The sequence below is a fragment of the Ranitomeya variabilis genome, chromosome 2 (assembly GCF_051348905.1).
Source record: "Ranitomeya variabilis isolate aRanVar5 chromosome 2, aRanVar5.hap1, whole genome shotgun sequence".
Classification (NCBI taxonomy): domain Eukaryota; kingdom Metazoa; phylum Chordata; class Amphibia; order Anura; family Dendrobatidae; genus Ranitomeya; species Ranitomeya variabilis.
This window is the reverse complement of record NC_135233.1, coordinates 831,656,319-831,677,179: the sequence shown is the minus strand read 5'-3', so window position 1 is coordinate 831,677,179 and position 20,861 is coordinate 831,656,319. Positions and strand designations below refer to the sequence as shown.

General features: G+C 39.7%; 1 protein-coding gene across 2 annotated transcripts in view; it reads right to left on the bottom strand.

The window, feature by feature from the left end:
• CSMD1 (CUB and Sushi multiple domains 1) overlaps window positions 1-20,861 on the bottom strand; it is a 2,858,343-nt gene that overhangs the window by 758,424 nt on the left and 2,079,058 nt on the right. For both annotated transcript variants that reach the window (XM_077290057.1, XM_077290056.1), the window contains exon 22: window positions 903-1,072. In XM_077290057.1, coding sequence (XP_077146172.1) covers window positions 903-1,072 — 170 coding nt within the window. The remainder of the gene's footprint in view (window positions 1-902; window positions 1,073-20,861) is intronic.

Sequence of the window (20,861 nt, the reverse complement as noted above, 5' to 3'; positions counted from 1 at the left end):
ATGTTTTCAAACATGTTAAAACTCTTTTCTCCGATACAATTAATATTTATACCTTTACTTTTCCTTTGAGGTTTCGTAACCTCAGCCTTTTGGATAATCTACTTAGGCAACCTAAAAAAAAATAAATATGGTGACATTTCAGTGTGGTGTGTCTTTTCTAAGATCATCAATGAGAAAGAAAAAAGAAATTGTCCACTCTGTTCCTTCCTGTCAGCTTCTATTAAAAGGAAATTGGAAATTTGAAGCTAAGCTGTCATCTTACATCTTTGACTTGGTGCATGAGGTGACTCCAATTTTGAATTTAAGGTTTAAGAAAGAAAGTGCTGCATAACAGTTTAATAACACACGGAAACACTATTCAATGTGGTGTATATTTTGTAAAAACATAGCTTGAAATGTTTTATCATAGCCTACTATCATGACATGTGAGCAGAGGAGCAAAACAGGTCTAAGAGGTAAGTATAATGTTCTTCACTGTTTGTAGCACCTTGGGGTAACTAATAATGGATTGTACAGTAGTGGTCAACCCCATTATGGCAATATAAAGAGATTTTTTTTTAAATACATTTCTGTATTGTCAAGAGAGCTTATTTTAATGATCATCCCATATCATAAACTTTGTTGGCATCTTAGGTAACCCAGGATCACACAATTTCCATCTCCTACTTTCCTTGTTTAGTGATCTTTGCCCGGAATTTTGAAAGTCACTGAGTTTAGAGCATTTTCTTGTTTTAAGTAGGAAAAATACTATAAATGATACTTTCCTTTCAGGAGTAAAAAAATAAATAAATATATATATATAAATATATATATATATATATATATATATATATATATATATATATATATATATACTTTTTTTTTAAATACATCTCAATAGACAATTTCTATTATACATTTACCCTGAGAATGTCACCCTCAAGCAGCTGAAAACTTCTGGCCCGTAGCTGGATTCCCTTCCCAGGCTGCGTTTCAATTCTGTATATACATTCATGGTTGTTGTCATAGTTGGCAGGGTAATTTGGAGATAGTAGAGTTCCTTCATTTCCAGTAACTGTTGCTCCACATTCAGCTGAATACAAACGGTATATAAAAAAAAGAAACAATTAAAAAGGTGGATTTTTATTCTTAATATGTAAAATGCAACAAGGATCTTATTAAAAATTAAATAGACTCAACAAAGATCTCCAATTGTTGAATTTAAGCATTCTAATTCCTGTTTGGCCTGAGTTTTACAATTCTATTATTTTTATTAGCTATTTTTTTTCAGAAAAAAAGGAAACCTATTTAATAAGCAGGCTCTTTTCATTTATAAAGAGGTTGTTTAACCATAAACATTGGTGGCATTACTAGGCTATGTCACTAATGTTTGATGGGTGGAGTAATAAGTACTGCAACCCAGCTTTGTCTTCTGTAAACTGCATGACTTTCTTTAGATGTTGCATGGTTGGCCCATTGTTTCTCCAAAAATGCTGAAAACCAGACCAAAAAATAGTGTCATGTCTTCCTAAATCCACTGTTAGCTTTAGTAAATACTTGCATTGCTAATAAAAAATAATAATGTATCATATATCTTTTGTAATAGGCTACATGAACCTATTTTGCTTCCTTCTCACCAGAATATCATGTCACGCTAATGTTTCACTTGCCCCATTTATGCTCCTTTACAATCTGCTCTCAACTGCTGCTCAATACAGGTAATATTTTGAAATTCAAATTTGTTGGATTCAGAAAACATTTCCCAAAAAACTGATCTACATACAGCTAATTGATTCTTAGTGAATCACAATATTTCAAAACCTCTAATTGCTCACAAGCTAGTAAGCGTACTTTCTCAAGCATAACAGCATTGATTTCAGTATTTTTCAGTAGAAAAATTAGAACTGACAAGAATGGTAAACTTCACTTCTTGTTGTAGTGCATCAAAAATAAAATAAAATGATATAGTTAGGGTGCTGTACTGCATTACATTTTGCTTCCTCCTTCCTCTATTTTGCTTCTTCCTCACCAGAATATCATGTCATAATAATGTGTCACTTTCCCCATTTATGCTCCTTTACAATCTGCTCTCAACTGCTGCTCAATACAGGTAATATTTTGAAATTCAAATTTGTTGGATTCAGAAAACATTTCCCAAAAAACTGATCTACATACAGCTAATTGATTCTTAGTGAATCACAATATTTCAAAACCTCTAATTGCTCACAAGCTAGTAAGCATACTTTCTCACGCATAACAGCATTGATTTCAGTATTTTTCAGTAGAAAAATTAGAACTGACAAGAATGGTAAACTTCACTTCTTGTTGTAGTGCATCAAAAATAAAATAAAATGGTATAGTTAGGGTGCTGTACTGCATTATATCGCAGATCATTCATTTCACAGTTACATAGATTCTGCAAGCGTTGAACCTCCCTATCGATATTATTCCCAGATACCTAAGGTCCTGCAATACCTGCACATGAGGAAAGAGACACAGAGAATCAGAAAAACTATACTACATTTCTAATAGGAGGTATTTGCTATTATTATTATTATTATTATTATTGTTATTATTATTATTACACCTACTACATGTTGGGATAGGATCCTGTAGATGAAAATACCCTTTTAAATCTGTGTGTGCAGTGAGATGAAAGCTTTTTGAGGTTGGCATTGTGTGAAGAAGGGCAGCAAATAAGCCACTTCTTTCCATGAGAAACAACAAGAAGAGACTGACATTTTCTCAGGAAATATGTGGATTAGACTACTGAAGACAGGGGTTAAATTATTTTCTCTGATGAAAACCCCTAGCAAACTGTTTGGAACATCTGGAAGAATGAACGTCTAGATATGAAAAGGTAAGCACTTCCATGAGCCCTGTGTGATGCAAACAATAAAGTATCCTGAGACCATTTTTGTGCTTTTTATCCAAGGAAGTGGGCTCACTCACAATTTTTCCTAAAAACATTGTCATGCATAAAGAATGATATTGAAATATCCTCAAAGAGCAACTTCTGCCAATGATACAGAAGCAATTTGGTCATGAACAATGCTTTTTTTAGTATGATCGATCACCATGTTACAAGGAAGAAGTGATAACTAAATGGCTTGGTGGGCAAAATGTTAAAATGTGGGGTTCATAGCAGGGAAACTCATCAGATCTCAATCCTAAAAAAATGGGTGGATAAACAAAAATGCAGAAATTGATATAAACTCCCCGCACTAATTAAGCAACAATGGGTTGCCATCAGTCAGGTTTTGACTCAGGAGATGATATCCAGCATGCAAAGGCAACAATGTATTGATAAATTAGAGTTAGTACACTAAATATCATATTTTTGCATAAACCTGATGTATTCGTAAATATGAAATGGTTTGATTTTTTTTAATTGACCATAGCAACATCTAACTAATGTCACTTTCACACAATCAGTATTTGGTGAGTATTTTACATCAGTATTTGTAAGCCAAAACCAGGAGTGGAACAAAGAGAGGAAAAGTATAATAGAAACATATGCACCACTTCTGTATTTATCACCCACTCCTGGTTTTGGCTTACAAATACTGTTGTGAAATACTGACCAAATATTGAACACATGAACATGGCCTAAAACATCTAAAAATACTGAAACAGAAAACTTTTGAATTGTGAATAAAATCTAATCTAGTCTGAATTGCAGATCTGTGGTTTAGACTTTGTTGACCTTTATGGGAAGAATGCATATTGGTCTAAACAAATCTATGTATTTAGAATGTTTCATTTTCTTCAAGAATTATTAATATCCCTGGATTCTTCACTTAAAGAAGTTATTTAGGTTTGATCAACTTAAAACTGGATTAATATCCAGGAGAATTTTCTGCTCATGTTTTGGTTGTATTTGTATTTGTATATTCATGTTTGCATATTGTACATGTGCTACTTAGCCACTAATATATTGTATAAACATGTATAGACTAGAATAACAATTCTCAATTTGACTCCTATGCTGAAGTCAAATATTTAATAGCGTGGCTAATTCAGACAGGAAATTAGGTTAATGAAAAAGGTTATGTTTAAATCTACAAAACTTTCCATTGACATACAGCTAAATAATATAATTAAAGCAAATACCGTATTTTCCGGCGTATAAGACGACTGGGCGTATAAGACGACCCCCCAACTTTACCAGTTAAAAAATAAAATCTTCTTAAAAGTTGGGGGTCTTCTTATACACCGTATGTCGTCTTATAGGGCCGGTGAATATGTGCCTTTTGGGGGGGGGGGGGAGTGATCCTGATGAGGACGAGGGGGCGTCTCACAGGAAAGTGAGTATCCCCCATTACCTTATCATAGCGCTGCAGCGTGGGGTCTCTGTGCTGGGAGCGGTGGCTGCTGTGCTGTGGCGGCTCCTCTTCTGCAGTGTGGGGCCTCTGATGCTGTGGGGCAGTGGCGGCGGCGTATCTTCATGCAGTCGGGGCTCCTCCGGCATCTCAGCCTGGAAGCCCCGCCGGCAACTCCATCGGTACAATGCGGTCAGGTGGCCTCCGGGAAAATGGCCGCTGCTCAGATTCAGATCTCGTCCCGAGATCTCGGGAGACGAGATCTGAATCTGAGCAGCGGCCATTTTCCCGGAGGCAGCTCAATAGGTGCGATGCGGTGGCCCGGCCGCTGGGGGCTGTGCATGCTCAGATTCAGATCTCGTCCCGAAATCTCGGGACGCGAGATCTGAATCTAAGCAGCGGCCATTTTCCCGGAGGCCAGCGCATTACACCGATGGAGTTGCCGGCGGGGCTTCTAGGCTTTGAGATGCCGGAGGAGCCCCGACTGCATGAAGATACGCCACCGCCGCCACCGCCCCACAGCACCAGAGGCCCCACACTGCAGAAGAGGAGCCGCCACAGCACAGCACAGCAGCCGCCGCTCCCAGCACAGAGACCCCACGCTGCAGCGCTATGATAAGGTAATGGGGGATACTCACTTTCCTGTGAGACGCCCCCTCGTCGTCATCAGGATCACTCCCCCCCCCCACCCACCATATACACCCGGCGTACAAGGCGATTCCCGGCGTACAAGACGACCCCCGACTTTTAAGAAGATTTTCAGGGGTTAAAAAGTCGTCTTGTACGCCGGAAAATACGGTTTTCATAACTTGCATAATCAAAGATCCATTATGTGCTGAAATGTACACATTAAAAAGAACAGTAAAGACAAGAACAGTTAAGATATCCAATATTGTATCTTGGAAAGAATAGTATGAAAGCATTTGTGAATAGAAACTACTCAGTTTTTATATGGAACTTGGGTAAAGTCAACATGCTCTGAGCAAATAGATATTGGAAATTCCATTTTCTGAAATATTGAATTTCAGATTATGACATTATGTATTCTCATTAGTAATATAGAAACAATATGTAGGTTTGCTAGTGCTGAAAGGAAAATGCTGCAGTCTATATTATTGCAAATATCACAAAATCATTATAAATGCAGATTTATATAACATTCAAATATAATTTCATAATAGTTTAATAAATCATCATTTATTGCCAAAAACTCTCATTTTGATCAAATATATTATTCACTAGATGGCTAAAAATATGCGAACAGTGAACTATAATTGGGATATTAACTTGTTGGGCATTAAATTACAATATCATCAGTGGTAACTAGTGCTGAGCGATACCGTCCGATACTTGAAAGTATCGGATATCGCCGATACCGATACCCGATACCAATACAAGTCAATTGGACACCAAGTATCGGAAGGTATCCTGATGGTTCCCAGGGTCTGAAGGAGAGGAAACTCTCCTTCAGGCCCTGGGATCCATATTACTGTGTAAAATAAAGAATTAAAATAAAAAATATTGATATACTCACCTCTCCGGAGGCCCCTGGACATCACCGCTGGTTACCAGCAGCCTTCTTTGCTTAAAATGAGCGCGTTTAGGGCCTTCCATTACATCACGGCTTCTGATTGGTTGCGTGCCACTCATGTGACCGCCACGCGACCAATCACAAGCCGTGACGTCATTCTCAGGTCCTAAATTCCGAATTCTATGATATGTGATATCGGAAATCGGAATCGGAAGTTCCCAGTGTATGGTTCCCAGGGTCTGGAGGAGAGGAAACTCTCCTTCAGGCCCTGGGATCCATATTCATGTGTAAAATAAAGAATAAAAATAAAAAATAGGGATATACTCACCCTCTGATGCGCCCTGGTTGTAACCGTTGAAACCGGCAGCCTCCGTTCCTAAGAATGAGTGAGTGAAGGACCTGCGATGACGTCGCGGCTTGTGATTGGTCGCGTGAGCGGTCACATGAGCTGTCACACGACCAATCACAAGCCGCAACGTCATCGAAGGTCCTTAACTCGGCATTCTTAGAAACGGAGGCACCGCTAAGAGCAGGGGCCGCCGGAGGGGTGAGTATATCAATATTTTTTCTTTTTTTTCTTTATTTTATACATGAATATGGATCCCAGGGCCTGAAGGAGAGTTTCCTCTCCTTCAGGCCCTGGGAACCATTCCGATATTTTGTGTCCCATAGATATGCATTGGTATCGGGTATCGGTATCGGCGAGATCCGATATTTTGCCGGTATCGGCTGATCCAACCCGAAACCGATACCTTTGCATATCGGAAGGTATCGCTCAACACTAGTTATGAATAGTGATGAGTGAATATACTCGTTACTCGAGATTTCCCGAGCACACTTGGGTGTCCTCCGAGTATTTTTTAGTGCTCGGAAATTTAGTTTTTATTGCCGCAGCTGAATGATTTACATCTGTTAGCCAGCATAAGTGCATGTGGGGGTTGCCTGGTTGCCAGGGAATCCCCACATGTACTTATGCTGGCTAACAGATGTAAATCATTCAGCTGCGGCGAAGAAAACTAAATCTCCGAACACTAAAAAATACTCGGAGGACACCCGAGCATGCTCGGGAAATTTCGAGTAACGAGTATATTCGCTCATCACTAGTTATGAACGATTGTCTTCCTCAACTTAAAAGTTGTTTCTTATAATTACTTTAGGCTTCCAGTTTGGAAACATTCTTTTGTTGGCTTGGTACAATTGTATTTATGTGATTAATGTGAATGCTCATTTTATCTCATGATTCATATCCATAGAGCCTATTTTATGAAGACAAAACAGAAATGTTTCCTTCCCTACTTTTAATTTCTTTTTTTCTACATATTTCTCCTTTAACCTTCATTTCTCTCTGCTTTTGTTTTTGTGCCCATTAGTCTTACAGTGAAAGGCAGACAGCCAGTTGTTAAGCATAGAAATGAATTATGAAATATAAGCAGCATAGCAGGAGAAGCACTTTTTGTTCAGCTCTGCCAGCAGGTATATGATACTCTCTCTTGTGTATAGGTAGCATGCCGATTCACAGGCAAGAGATTTACATTAAAAAATTGTGGTGTTTCCAAATATTGTTATTTTAGATGCATTCATTTAATCTTGCAGAGTTTTAGAGGGAATAACATGAAATGGCTAAGACTTGGGACCCTATAAAAAGTTTATTTCTCCTAATTGTATAAAGCAATGACATTTAATTTCTATTTCTTATCATTAGGGAGTATTTCAGCTCTTGCAATACACTGCTGTTTTGTATGCTATGACTGTCCAATGTATTTGCATTGCACAAATCTGCACACTAATGCAAATGAATGTATTCTTGATGGCCCAATTCAAGTAGTAAAGTTGCCGCAACTATCGAAAGTAACTTTTTGGAAATGATAAGGGAAAGTGACATATTGCTTTACAGCTGCTGTGTGTTTTCTGACCACCATTTGCCATATTTTCAACTTCAATAGCTCAGGTTAAACATAGCATAGGTAAAATAATGTCTTTACATTTCTTATAAAAAGTAGGACAAACAGGGTTGAGCAGCTATGACTAAAATAGCTTACTTAAGGGGGTATTCCCACCTCCAAGATCCCATCTCAATATGTAGTAGGCATAATAATAATAATAATAATAATAATAATAATATTAGCAAATACCTCCAATTATAAATGTAGTATAGTTCTTGTAAATAGCTATGTCACTTACGTCATGTGCAGGGCATTGCAGTAGCTTAGTTATCTACAGTTATGACTGCTAACAACTAACTGTTACTTTGTGACTCGCCGTAGGAATGGATATCTAAGTTATTGCAATGCTCTGCACATGGGGTAAATAACAGAGTTAATTAATCAGAATTATACTACAATTATAACTGGGGTATTTGCTAATATTTTTATTATTATTACACCTATCACATATTGGGATATGAAATTTAAAGTAAAAATAAATCATCAAGATTTTTGTTAAAACACATTGTATGGCACAAAGTTACTTATTAGTATATATAGAAATATAAATTGCACTACTCTACATACAGTGAGACTGTTTCATCTAAGCTTTTATGCCAGAATACTGGAGCAAAAAGCTATAAAAAAACCCATAAAATTTCTGCACAACTAGATGCTTCTCCCACCATTTTTCCCCTGCTTTGAAGCAGTGAGCAGAGGTGGGGCAAGATGACCACGTAGCAAACCATGCTCTTCAAATTCAGGATAGATGGCAGCATTCCTTATGTCACAAATCTTACACCAGTCCCCAAATGGAGCAAAACTTACTTGAGTAAGATTTGTTGTGAGGTGCATACGTCGACGCACACCACCAGTACACCTCCTCATTAAGACTGACCTGCACAACATTGGTGATGAATTGTTGCCAAAGTGCTGTAATTTGTGGCGTTTTAATGACATGTTTTGGGTCAAAGGTATTTTTTAAAAAAGCAAAACGTGTCAGTTATTTTTCCCTTGACTAGTCATAATGATAAAAGCATGTGCAGAATGACGCTAAATAAGATTCCACCAAAACAGCCATAAAAAAGCACCTGTGCATGTTTTAGCAATGGTAGAAAATAAGACTGAGCAATTGCAATGAGGGATAGTGTGTTTGACTTTTATCATCCCTTCGTCTACAACAATGTAAAACAATACAAATTTAGATAAATGCTACTAACTAAAGGTACCGTCACACTCAGCGACGCTGCCGCGATATAGACAACGAGCCGATCGCTGCAGCGTCGCTGTTTAGGTCGCTGTAGAGACGTCAAACACAGCAGCTCCACAACGATGCAGGAGCGATCCTGTGACGTAACGGTGATTCACTTATCATTCTCACAGGTCGTTCGCTCCATGTAAAACATTGCTGACATCGTTGCTTTTGCTGTCAAACATGACGATACATGCCGACCTGACGACCAAATAAAGTTCTGGACTTCTAGCTCCGACCAGCGATATCACAGCGGGATCCAGATCACTGCTGCATGTCAAACACAACGAGATCGCTATCCAGGACGCTGCAACGTCACGGATCGTTGTCGTTCTCGTTGTAAAGTTGCTGAGTGTGAATGTACCTTTAGCTATTAGGTCCTACCCTAGGAGGTGACTACAATGTTAGCATAGAGTCCTTTCTCTACTCTTACACATAAGAACATAATTCATCTGCAATATGAATCCTGTTTAGTGATGAGCGAACGTGTTCGAATAGTCTTATCTGAGCATGCTCAGGTGTTATTCGAGTACCTTGGGCATGCTCGTATACTATGTTCAAGTCCCTGCGGCTGCATGTTTTGTTGCTGTTAGACAGCCTCAACACATATTGGGAGATACAGCCATCACCTTTCAGGGCTGATATACAGCATTCTATAATGCTATATATCCGCACCAAGCCGACCTGTAAGAGAAGAAAAATAGCTTTTATTATACTCACCTGCGGGGCAGTCCGGTCCAAGAGGTGTCGCTCTTCTTGGTCTGGCGCCTCCCTACTTCTAGCGATTCCACCCTCCTGCTTCCTTCATGTCGATGACATGTCTCCTCGGCACCGCGATCCTCTGCAGGGAAACTTCGTAGCCCTGTTGAGGGCAGAGCAAAGTACTGCAGTGCGCAGGTGCTGGGAAAGGTCAAAGAGCCCTGGTGCAAATGGACTGAAGTATGCCTGCGCAGGAGTCCTGTGCCGAGGAGACTGTTTGGACAACGAAGGTTTGAGTTATCCACATGAAGCAAGCAGGAGGATGGGGATCGTAAAAAGATGGATGGCGCTGGACCAAGACCAGAGGTGCCCATTGGACCAGACCACCCTGCCGGTGAGTATAATAAAAGTTATTTTTCTTCTCTTACAGGTCAGGTTGGGGGACAGATACACTTCATTATAGAATGCTGTATATCAGCCCCAAAAGTTGATGGCCGCATCTCTTATCTGCCAAAAATGGTGACAGGTTCACTTTAACAAAGGCATCAGGATATCATCAGAATCCCATCAGGATCATGTTTCCCTCTCTAGTATCATTCTATATTATGTCGGTTCTCTCAAGGGGAAACACTGGTGCTGATAAAATATGGACGTATATGTAACAGCTAAAAAATAATTAAATAACTGTATTTTTGGAAGTGTTAAACTATGACCTCTTGCTTTTAAATGGTCAGAACTGGACTTCGATGAGAATACCGTTTATAACTTTAAGTGAATAAATGCACAGGAATAGATTTATGTATCAGTTTATGCTCTAGCAAGATTAACCATATATGATGTCGTTAGTCTCAGACAAAATCTCATCTACTGGATGTCACAATAGTTCTTATCAGTACATCACAGATTCCTAACACTATCTGGGTCATTTATTTGAATCCAGTGCTCCAGTCACAGACGTAATATGGAATGTTCAAGAGTTGTAAGCACACAACTCAATTTTTCCCTTGAGAAATTCCATTATACTCAAACCCTTATGAGACAGGAAATTGAAAAGTCACTTACTTGTGGAAAACATCACATGATTCTCTTTAAATGCCGAATGCACATTTGTCACAGTGTTGTATTTCCTACAGTGTGACTTTCAATAAAGGAGAATCATCAGGGAATGTGCTGCCTACATATGTTAAGTACGTTACTACTTTGCACCTCTACACATCAGCTATAATTAAACCTCAGTGGTCAATGTTTTCATTTTACATTGTTAAATGCTACTAAAAAGATGCTGCAATAACTTAATAATATAAAATAAAAGGGATAAAAGGGTATAACTTTTCTATTAAGAAGCTAATAAACCCTCAGTGACAATGCAACACACCTTGCTGCAACCCGTACAAAACACTTTGGTGAAGCTTTTTAGGTTTTGTACTACTACTAATAACAATAATATTAATAGTAGGAGTGTTTGTTTTTTAGCCATAACAGTAGTGACTAGTGATGAGCCAACGAGTTCAAGTAAAGTGTTATCAGAGCATGCTTGAGTGCTAACAGAGTGTCTTTGGCATGCCCGAAAAATATGTTCTAGTCTCCGCGGCTGCATGTCTCACGGCTGTTCAACAGCCACAACACATGCAGGGATTGACTGTTTGTTAGGCAATCCCTGCATTTGTTGCGGTTGTTGAACAGCCACAAGGCATGAATGCACGGATACTCAAACATATTTTTCGAGTACCTTGAAGACACTCAGCAGTGCGACATGCTCGGATTACACCTTATCTAAGTAAGCACATTCACCTCACTAGTAATGACTAGGGTTGAGCGACTTTTATTTTTATAGGATCGGGTCGGGTTTCACGAAACCCGACTTTGTCAAAAGTCGGGTCGAGTGAAATCGGCCGATCCTATAAAAAAGTCGGGGTCGGGGTCGGCCGAAACACGAAACCCAATGCAGTGCAATGGGATACTATGGTTCCCAGGGTCTGAAGGAGAGGAAACTCTCCTTCAGGCCCTGGGATCCATATTAATGTGTAAAATAAAGAATCAAAATAAAAAATATTGATATACTCACCCTTGGATGCGCCCTGGTACTAACCGGCAGCCTTCCTTCCTAAGAATGAGCGCGTGAATGACCTGCGGTGACGTCGTGGCTTGTGATTGGTCGCGTGAGTGGTCACATGGGCGGTCACGCGACCAATCATAAGCCGCGACGTCATCTAAGGTCCTTCACGCGCTCATTCTTAGGAAGGAAGGCTGCCGGAAAGAAGCAGGGCGCGTCCGAGGGTGAGTATATTCCTATTAGGTATATACTCACCCTCAGACGCGCCCTGCTTCTTTCCGGCAGCCTTCCTTCCTAAGAATGAGTGAGTGAAGGACCTTATATGACGTCACGGCTTGTGATTGGTCGCGTGACCGCCCATGTGACCGCTCACGCGACCAATCACAAGCCGCGACGTCACCGCAGGTCAGTCACGCGCTCATTCTTAGGAAGGAAGGCTGTCGGTTAGTACCAGGGCGCGTCCGAGGGTGAGTATATCAATATTTTTTATTTTGATTCTTTATTTTACACTTAAATATGGATTCCTATACTGATTCCCGATATCGCAAACATATCAGAACTCGGTATCGGAATTCCGATACCAGATTCAGAAGATCGCCGACCTCATGGCCGACCCCACACAGGGGTCGGGTCGGGTTTCATGAAACCCGACTTTGCCAAAAGTCGGCGACTTCTGAAAATGGCCGACCCGTTTCGCTCAACTCTAGTAATGACTAGTAAAGAGAGGACATGGTAAATACATATTACTTGATTTTTGGATCCAGTACATCAAAATGATATTACTCTTGCACTATGTGAACAACTTGATGATTGAATATTTAGAAATTCCATTTCAGCAGGTTCAGGAAATTTTTCCCAAAAATATAATCTGCAGCGAATCAGATACTCTCAAACTGTTGTACTACAAAGCCTCCAAATGCCCTGAGAAGTCATGTAAAAGGCCCTAAAGCCATCTGAAATTGTGTACATTCATGAGCTCTTTAACTCCTTCATGGCCTTGGGATTTTCCATTTTTGTGTTTTCATTTTTTGCTCCACTTCATCACAGAGCCATAACTTTTATATTATTCTGTCAATATTGCTGTGTGATGACTTGTTTTTTGGGGTTAGGGTTAGGGGTAGGGTTAGGGGTAGGGTTAGGGTTAGGGGTAGGGGTAGGGTTAGAACTAGGGTTAACTTTAGATTTAGGCTATGTGCACACGGTGTGGATTTGGCTGCGGATCCGCAGCGGATTGGCCGCTGCGGATTCGTAGCAGTGTTCAATCAGGTTTACAGTACCATGTAAACCTATGGAAAACCAAATCCGCTGTGCCCATGGTGTGAAAAATACCGCGCGGAAATGCTGCGTTGTATTTTCCGCAGCATGTCAATTCTTTGTGCGGATTTTGCAGCGTTTTACACCTGTTCCTCAATAGGAATCCGCAGGTGAAATCCGCATAAAAAACACGGGAAATCCGCAGGTAAAATGCAGTGCCTTTTACCTGTGGATTTTTCAAAAATGGTGCGGAAAAATCTCAAATGAATCCGCAACGTGGGCACATAGCCTTAGGGTTGGAATTAGAGTTAGGGTTGGAATTAGGGCTACGGTTGGAAATAGGGTTAAGAATAGGCTTGTGGTTAGGGTTATGGTTAGGGTTAGGGGTGTGTTGGTTTAAAGTTGTGGTTAGGGTTGGGGTTAGGGTTGGGATTAGGGTTTGGGTTGGGATTAGGGTTAGGGTTGTGGTTAGGGGTGTGTTGGGGTTAGGGTTGTGATTAGGGTTATGGCTAGAGTTGGGATTAGGGTTTGGGGTGTGTTGGGGTTAGTGTTGGAGTTAGAATTGAGGGGTTTCCACTGTTTAGGCACATCAGGGTTCTCCAAACGCAACATAGCGCCACCATTGTTTCCAGCCAATCTTGCGTTCAAAAAGTCAAATAGTGCTCCCTCCCTTCCGAGCCCTGATGTGCACCCCAAACAGTGGTTTACCCCCACATATGGGGTACCAGCATACTCAGGACAAACTGGGCAACAATTATCGGGGTCCAATTTCTCCTGTTACCCTTGCAAAAATAAAAAATTGCTTGCTAAAACATAATTTTTGAGGAAAGAAAAATGATTTTTTATTTTCACGGCTCTGCGTTTTAAACTTCTGTGAAGCACTTGGGGGTTCAAAGTGCTCACCACATATCTAGATAAGTTCCTTGGGGGTCTAGTTTCCAAAATGGGGTCACTTGTGGGGAGTTTCTACTGTTTAGGCACATCAGGGGCTCTGCAAACGCAACGTGATGCCTGCAGAGCATTCCATCAAAGTCTACATTTCAAAATGTCACTACTTCCCTTCCGAACTCCGACGTGTGCCCAAACAGTGGTTTACCCCCACATATGGGGTATCAGCGTACTCAGGAGAAACTGGACAACAACTTTTGGGGTCCAATTTCTCCTGTTACCCTTGAGAAAATAAAAAAATTGTGGGCTAAAATATCATTTTTGAGAAAAGAAAAATTATTTTTTATTTTCATGGCTCTGCGTTATAAACTTCTGTGAAGCACTTGGGGGTTCAAAGTGCTCACCACACATCTAGATTAGTTCCTTGGGAGGTCTAGTTTCCAAAATGGGGTCACTTGTGGGGGAGCTCCAATGTTTAGGCACACAGGGGCTTTCCAAACGCGACATGGTGTCCGCTAACGATGGAGATAATTTTTTCATTCAAAAAGTCAAATGGCGCTCCTTCCCTTCTGAGCCTTACCATGTGCCCAAACAGTGGTTTACCCCCACATGTGAGGTATCAGCATACTCAGGATAAATTGGACAACAAAGTTTGTGGTCCAGTTTCTCCTTTTACCTTTGGGAAAATAAAAAAATTGTTGCTAAAATATCATTTTTGTGACTAAAAAGTTAAATGTTCATTTTTTTCCTTCCATGTTGCTTCTGCTGCTGTGAAACACCTGAAGGGTTAATAAACTTCTTGAATGTGGTTTTGATCACCTTGAGGGGTGCAGTTTTTAGAATGGTGTCACTTTTGTGTATTTCAGCCATATAGACCCCTCAAACTGACTTCAAAGGTGAGGTGGTCCCTAAAAAAATGGTTTTGTAAATTTTGTTGTAAAAATGAGAAATCACTGGTCAAATTTTAACCCTTATAACTTCCTAGCAAAAAAAAAAAATTGTTTCCAAAATTGTGCTGATGTAAAGTAGACATGTGGGAAATGTTATTTATTAACTATTTTGTGTCACATAACTCTCTGGTTTAACAGAATAAAAATTAAAAATGTGAAAATTGCAAAATTTTCAAAATTTTCGCCAAATTTCTGTTTTTTTCACAAATAAACTCAGAAATTATCGACCTAAATTTACCACTAACATGAAGCCCAATATGTCACGAAAAAACAATTTCAGATCCGCTAGGATCCGTTGAAGCGTTCCTGAGTTATTACCTCATAAAGGGACACTGGTCAGAATTGCAAAAAACGGCCAGGTCATTAAGGTCAAAATAGGCTGGGTCATGAAGGGGTTAAGTGGTGAAAAATAAATCCAAAATTTGTATAAACAAGCAAACTGACATTTGTATTTCTACCATTATGGGGTAGGCACAATGTTTTGTTCGCCTGTTATTGCAGTTTACTGCAAAGTTGCGAGAACAAAAATGTCGGGACACGACTTATGAAGTAGCTATATATCATAGGTCATGAAAGGGTTAACAGAAGTATTGCCTTAGAAATGTCAAAATGACCTCACCATTGTAAAAATAAAAACCTGGCACTAACCAACAGCCCATTTGATATCACAGTGCACTGAAAGACTTTTCATGCTTACAAATACAAAAAACCTGTCAAAAAATGTGTAATTAGACAGATGGTTTGTGGAGAACACTGACTTAAACTGATAGTGTATCTGTCAGAAATATCATTGTGCTGTAACTGTGGTCGGCGCTCATAGCAATGCTGTAATTCAGCGACATAGAGGTGATCTGAGCATCGCCTCTATGTAGCAGAGCCGATCAAGTTGTGGCAGCTTCTAGCCTCCCATGGAGGCTATTGAAGCATGCCAAAATATATAAAAAAACTTGTTTTAAAATATGAAAAAATAAAAAAACATAAAAGTTCAAATCACCCTCCTTTTTGCCCCAATCAAAATAAACAATAAAAAAATCAAACATAGACATATTTGGTATCGCCACGTTCAGAATCGCCTGATCTATCGATAAAACAAGGATTAACCTGATCGCTACACTGCATAGCGAGAAAAAAAATCAAAACGCCAGAATTACGTTTTTTTGGTCACCACGACATTGCATTAAAATGCAATAATGGGCGTTCAAAAGAACGTATCTGCGCAAAAGTGGTATCATTAAAAAGTCAGCTCATCATGAAAGAAATAAGCCCTCACCCGACCTCAGATCACAAAAAATGGAGACGCTACAAGTTTTGAAAAATTTAGCAAATTTGATTTTTTATTTGCAAGCGTTGGAATTTTTTTTTTACACTTAGATAAAAGAGAACCTAGACATGTTTGGTGTCTATGAACCTAGTGAACCTAGCAAAAAAGCCAAACAAAAAACAAGTGTGGGATTGCACATTTTTTGCAATTTCATTGCACTTGGAAATTATCACCCGTTTTCTGTTACACGACATGGTGAAACCAATGGTATCGTTCAAAAGTACAACTTGTCCCATAAAAAAATAAGCCTGCACATGGCCATATTGACGGAACAATAAAAAAATTATGGCTCTGGAAAGAAGGGGAGTGAAAAATGAAAAAGAAAAAACGAAAAAGCTCTGGGGGTTAAGGGGGTAAATGCTAAGTGTTTCTAGTAGAAGGACAGTCACTGGTGCTAATGAACTTAATTTTTCTTGCGCTGAAGTTATTAGCAAACACAGAGTGGCATAATCAGAGATCTCCGATCAGGTCTATGCACATACAGTATTTTGGCTGATATCACTTCTGTTGCAAGTGCTCAATTAATTAAACTGGTTAAAAAGGAACACAACATAGGTCATCTAGCCTTTGTGCTAATAGATTTATATCAAAGAAGGTTTGCTCTTTAGCAAGTCTCTGCACTAATTAAAGTGTTACATAGGTTATGCAGTATTTTGCAAGGAAGTATATATTGATTATTATTTCACTTTCCAATCACTTTACTGTGCTTAATTTTCATATTTTCTAATCAAAATGTTAACTGTGCACTAGAAAAGCATGACTCATATTAAAGCAGAATGAAATCAAAGGCCTGACCACAAAATGTTACCAGCCAAAATAAAGCATTAACCTATTTTTGTCCGTACAGTTTTACAGTTTTGCGCTTTCATTTTTTCTTTCCGTTCTTCCAAAAGGCATAGCTTTTATTATTTCTCTATCTGCATTGCATATGAGGGGTTGTTTTTTACTGGAAGAATTGAAGTTTTGAATTACACACAATTCATTTTTCCTTCATACAATGTACTGAGAAATGATGAAAAAAAATTAAAGTGGGATAAAATGGTGAAAAATGCAATTCTACTATAATTTGTTGTTTTTTTTGTTCATATGGTGTTGAATACCTAGTAAAAATAACTTAGAATCATTATTTTACCAATAGAAATGCCAAACATTCATTTCTTTTTAATTTTTGCACTAAAGGTTTAATGATACTGTTAGATGTCAAGTTCCCACCACTGCACAGGGGGAATCTCAAACAATGTCCGCCGCAGTCTCCCATTCTCCTCCTGCCACAGTGGAGCCTGCTCAGCTGAGACATCAATCCCAGCGTCTGGCTCAAGCTGATACTATGCACTTAGTTAGTGTTTCCTTTCCAGGGTCTGCCTTTGTAGCCAGCACTGATCAGCAGCGAGCAGGCATTTCAGGGACTAAGTCCTGCTTTTCCCATACTGAGCATGCCCACAGGATGACCTCCCATTGGAGGTCGGGGGTCACATGCTCAGGTCCTGTTGTGACTCCTATTGAACCATCAGGAAGGTCCCGGAGAGCTAATACTATAAAAGGTTTGCATGGCCGCTTGGCCATGTGCTAGTGTAAACCTGTTAACAAGTGTGTGTGGATGTATGCCTGTCGATGGATGAAAGCTCCGAATCATTCCCCTTCCTAGAGTTGTTGACTGCTCGCGAATGTTGGAGCTAGCTAGCGCCTGACAGTGCGATCCCACACATTAAACAAAAGAGACAGCGTCTATTAGCAGCAACTGCCAGTGCGCAAATAGTGAGCTTTCCTGGCCCAAGTTAGGGTGGTTAGTGGCATCCGCCAGAGTGGCGCGGCACGCAATCTTGTGCGGTAAATCTTTAGTTTAGTTCATTCCCTGACAACACTGTAGCGGTGTCGAGCGCAAGAGGAAAAGAGGGACCCTTACCGTGAGTCTTGGGGCAGAGTTCTGTGACTCCTTGCTTTCGCTCTCTGTGCAGTATGGCGGCCTTGTGACGCAACAGGGTTCGCTTCCTTCATACTGGGTGAAGCTTACCCATGTGTGTACTCACATTATACCTCCATATAGTCCATCATTACCAAGCAGCAGGTGTCTTAGCTGCACGGTGGGCCCTGGACTGCGAACGCATCTTATATCGCCTCTAATTAATATTTGGTTCATTCAGCCAGTCCTAACAGATACCATACTGTAGTGGATTTGATGTTTTGATCGTTCTATACTGCTATGTTTTTTAAGATAAGCATTTTGTCCCCTAAAAAACACATTTCTGGCATTTCATTTTTTTCTTTTTAAAATGTCTTCTGTATGGGTTCATTAACTTTTTGTTTTGGTAGAATGGACTTTTAAACAAGCGTTATACCATGTATACAGTATGTATTCTTTTACTTTTTACATTTCTTTATTTAAAAAATGAAAATGAGTGAATCAAATTTTTAAACTTGGAACTTTTCCTCTTCTAAAGCAGTGTGGTTAACTTTAACTCCTTAGTGACGGAGCCAAATTTTTGAAATCTGACCAGTGTCAATTTATGTGGTAATAACTCTGGAATGCTTCAACAAATCCCAGTGATTTTGAGATTGTTTTTTCGTGACACATTATACTTTATGATAATGGTAAATTTAGGTCGATATGTTTCATGTTTATAAAAAATATCAGAAATTTGAGAAAAATGTAAAAAAATTAGCAATTTTCAAACTTTTAATGATTATCCCTTTAATCCGGATAGTCATACCATTGCAAAACATTAATAACATTTCCCACATGTCGGCTTTACATCAGCACCATTTATTCAATTTTCTTTTATTTTGTTAGCATTTTAGGAGGTTTAAAAATGTAGCAGCAATTTTTCATTTTTTCAAGGAAATTTAAAAAATTTATTTTTTACGGACTTATCCATGTTTGAAGTGACTTTAGGGGTCCCATATATTGGTAAACCCCCAAAAGTTATACCATTTTAGAAACAGCACACCCTGACATATTGAAAACTGCTGTCAGGTAGTTTATTAACCCTTCAGGTGCTTTTCAGGAATTAATGCAAAGTGGTATGACAGAAATGAAAATGTGTATTTTTACCACCTAAATGCCTCTAACTTCTGAACAGATTACTAGAGCCGGCAGACTCTAAGGCCAGAATTTGGTCATGAATTGCCATGGCAAACATGAGGACCACAAAATCATGATCTGAGGGCACCGATTGGGATAAAGAGGAAGCCCCCACACTCTGTTAACCATTTATAATGATGTAGTCACTATTGACAGCAGCATCTAAGGGGTTAAACAGATTTGGACGGTGCAAACACTGATCGTGGCTAATGCAGCAAGTTGTCAGCTACAGTATAGTGTACAGCCGACAGCTGCTGGATTGTCACCTGTATGGGGAGGCTATTCTCTTATATCTCAGGTCAGTTAAAAGACGTATTGGCTGTCATTAAGGAGTTAAAGGGAATCTTTCAGCTGGTTTTTGCTATCTCATCTGAGAGCAGCATGATGTAAGCAAAGAAACCCTGAATCCAATGGTGTGTCGCTTAAATTACTGTGTTGAGCTGTTCTGACACAATCAGAGCTAACCCTGCCCTGTTGTGAAATTGGATTCTGGGCTCCCCCGGTGGCCACTTGTGGAATTGTACTTGTGTGCATCATCCCCTCTGTTCACCTGCTCCTATCAGGATGTGGGAGTCGCTATATAACCTTGCTCCTCTGTCAGTTTCATGCCGGTCAACAATGTAATCAGAAGCCTTCTGTGCATGTTCCTGCTACTAGACAACTCCTAGCTAAGTTGGACTTTTGTCCTTGTGTGTTTTTGCATTTTGTTCCTGTTCACAGCTGCTGTTTCGTTACTGTGTTTGGAAAGCTCTTGTGAGCGGAAATTGCCACTCTGGTGTTATGAGTTAATGCTAGAGTCTTAAAGTAATTTCTGGATGGTGTTTTGATAGGGTTTTCTGCTGACCATGAAAGTGCCCTTTCTGTCTTCATGCTATCTAGTAAGCGGACCTCGATTTTGCTAAACCTATTTTCATACTACGTTTGTCATTTCATCTAAAATCACCGCCAATATATGTGGGGGCCTCTGTCTGCCTTTTGGGAAAATTTCTCTAGAGGTGAGCCAGGACTGTCTTTTCCTCTGCTAGGATTAGGTAGTTCTCCGGCTGGCGCTGGGCATCTAGGGATAAAAAACGTAGGCATGCTACCCGGCCACTTCTAGTTGTGCGGCAGGTTTAGTTCATGGTCAGTATAGTTTCCATCTTCCAAGAGCTAGTTCTCATATATGCTGGGCTATGTTCTCTCGCCATTGAGAATCATGACAGTTTGACCGGCCCAAAAAAGGGTTAAATTACTGGCTGAGAAAGGAGAGAAAAAAGAAGTCTGCTACAATTTTTTTTTTTTTTTTCCTCTAGTTCTGAGTGTGCTCTTAATTGAATCACTTGCTAGTTTGCCTATGCTGCAGCCTTCCTCTCTTTCTCTCCTTCTAATCCTTGAATGGCTCTGTGTTCACCTGTTTCAAATGGATCTTCAGAGTGTAGCTACAGGTTTGAATAATCTCGCCACAAAGGTACAAAATTTGCAAGATTTTGTTGTTCATGCACCTATGTCTGAGCCTAGATTTCCTTTGCCTGAATTCTTCTCGGGGAATAGATCTCACTTTCAAAATTTTAAAAATAATTGCAAATTGTTTTTGTCCCTGAAGTCTCGCTCTGCCGGAGACCCTGCACAGCA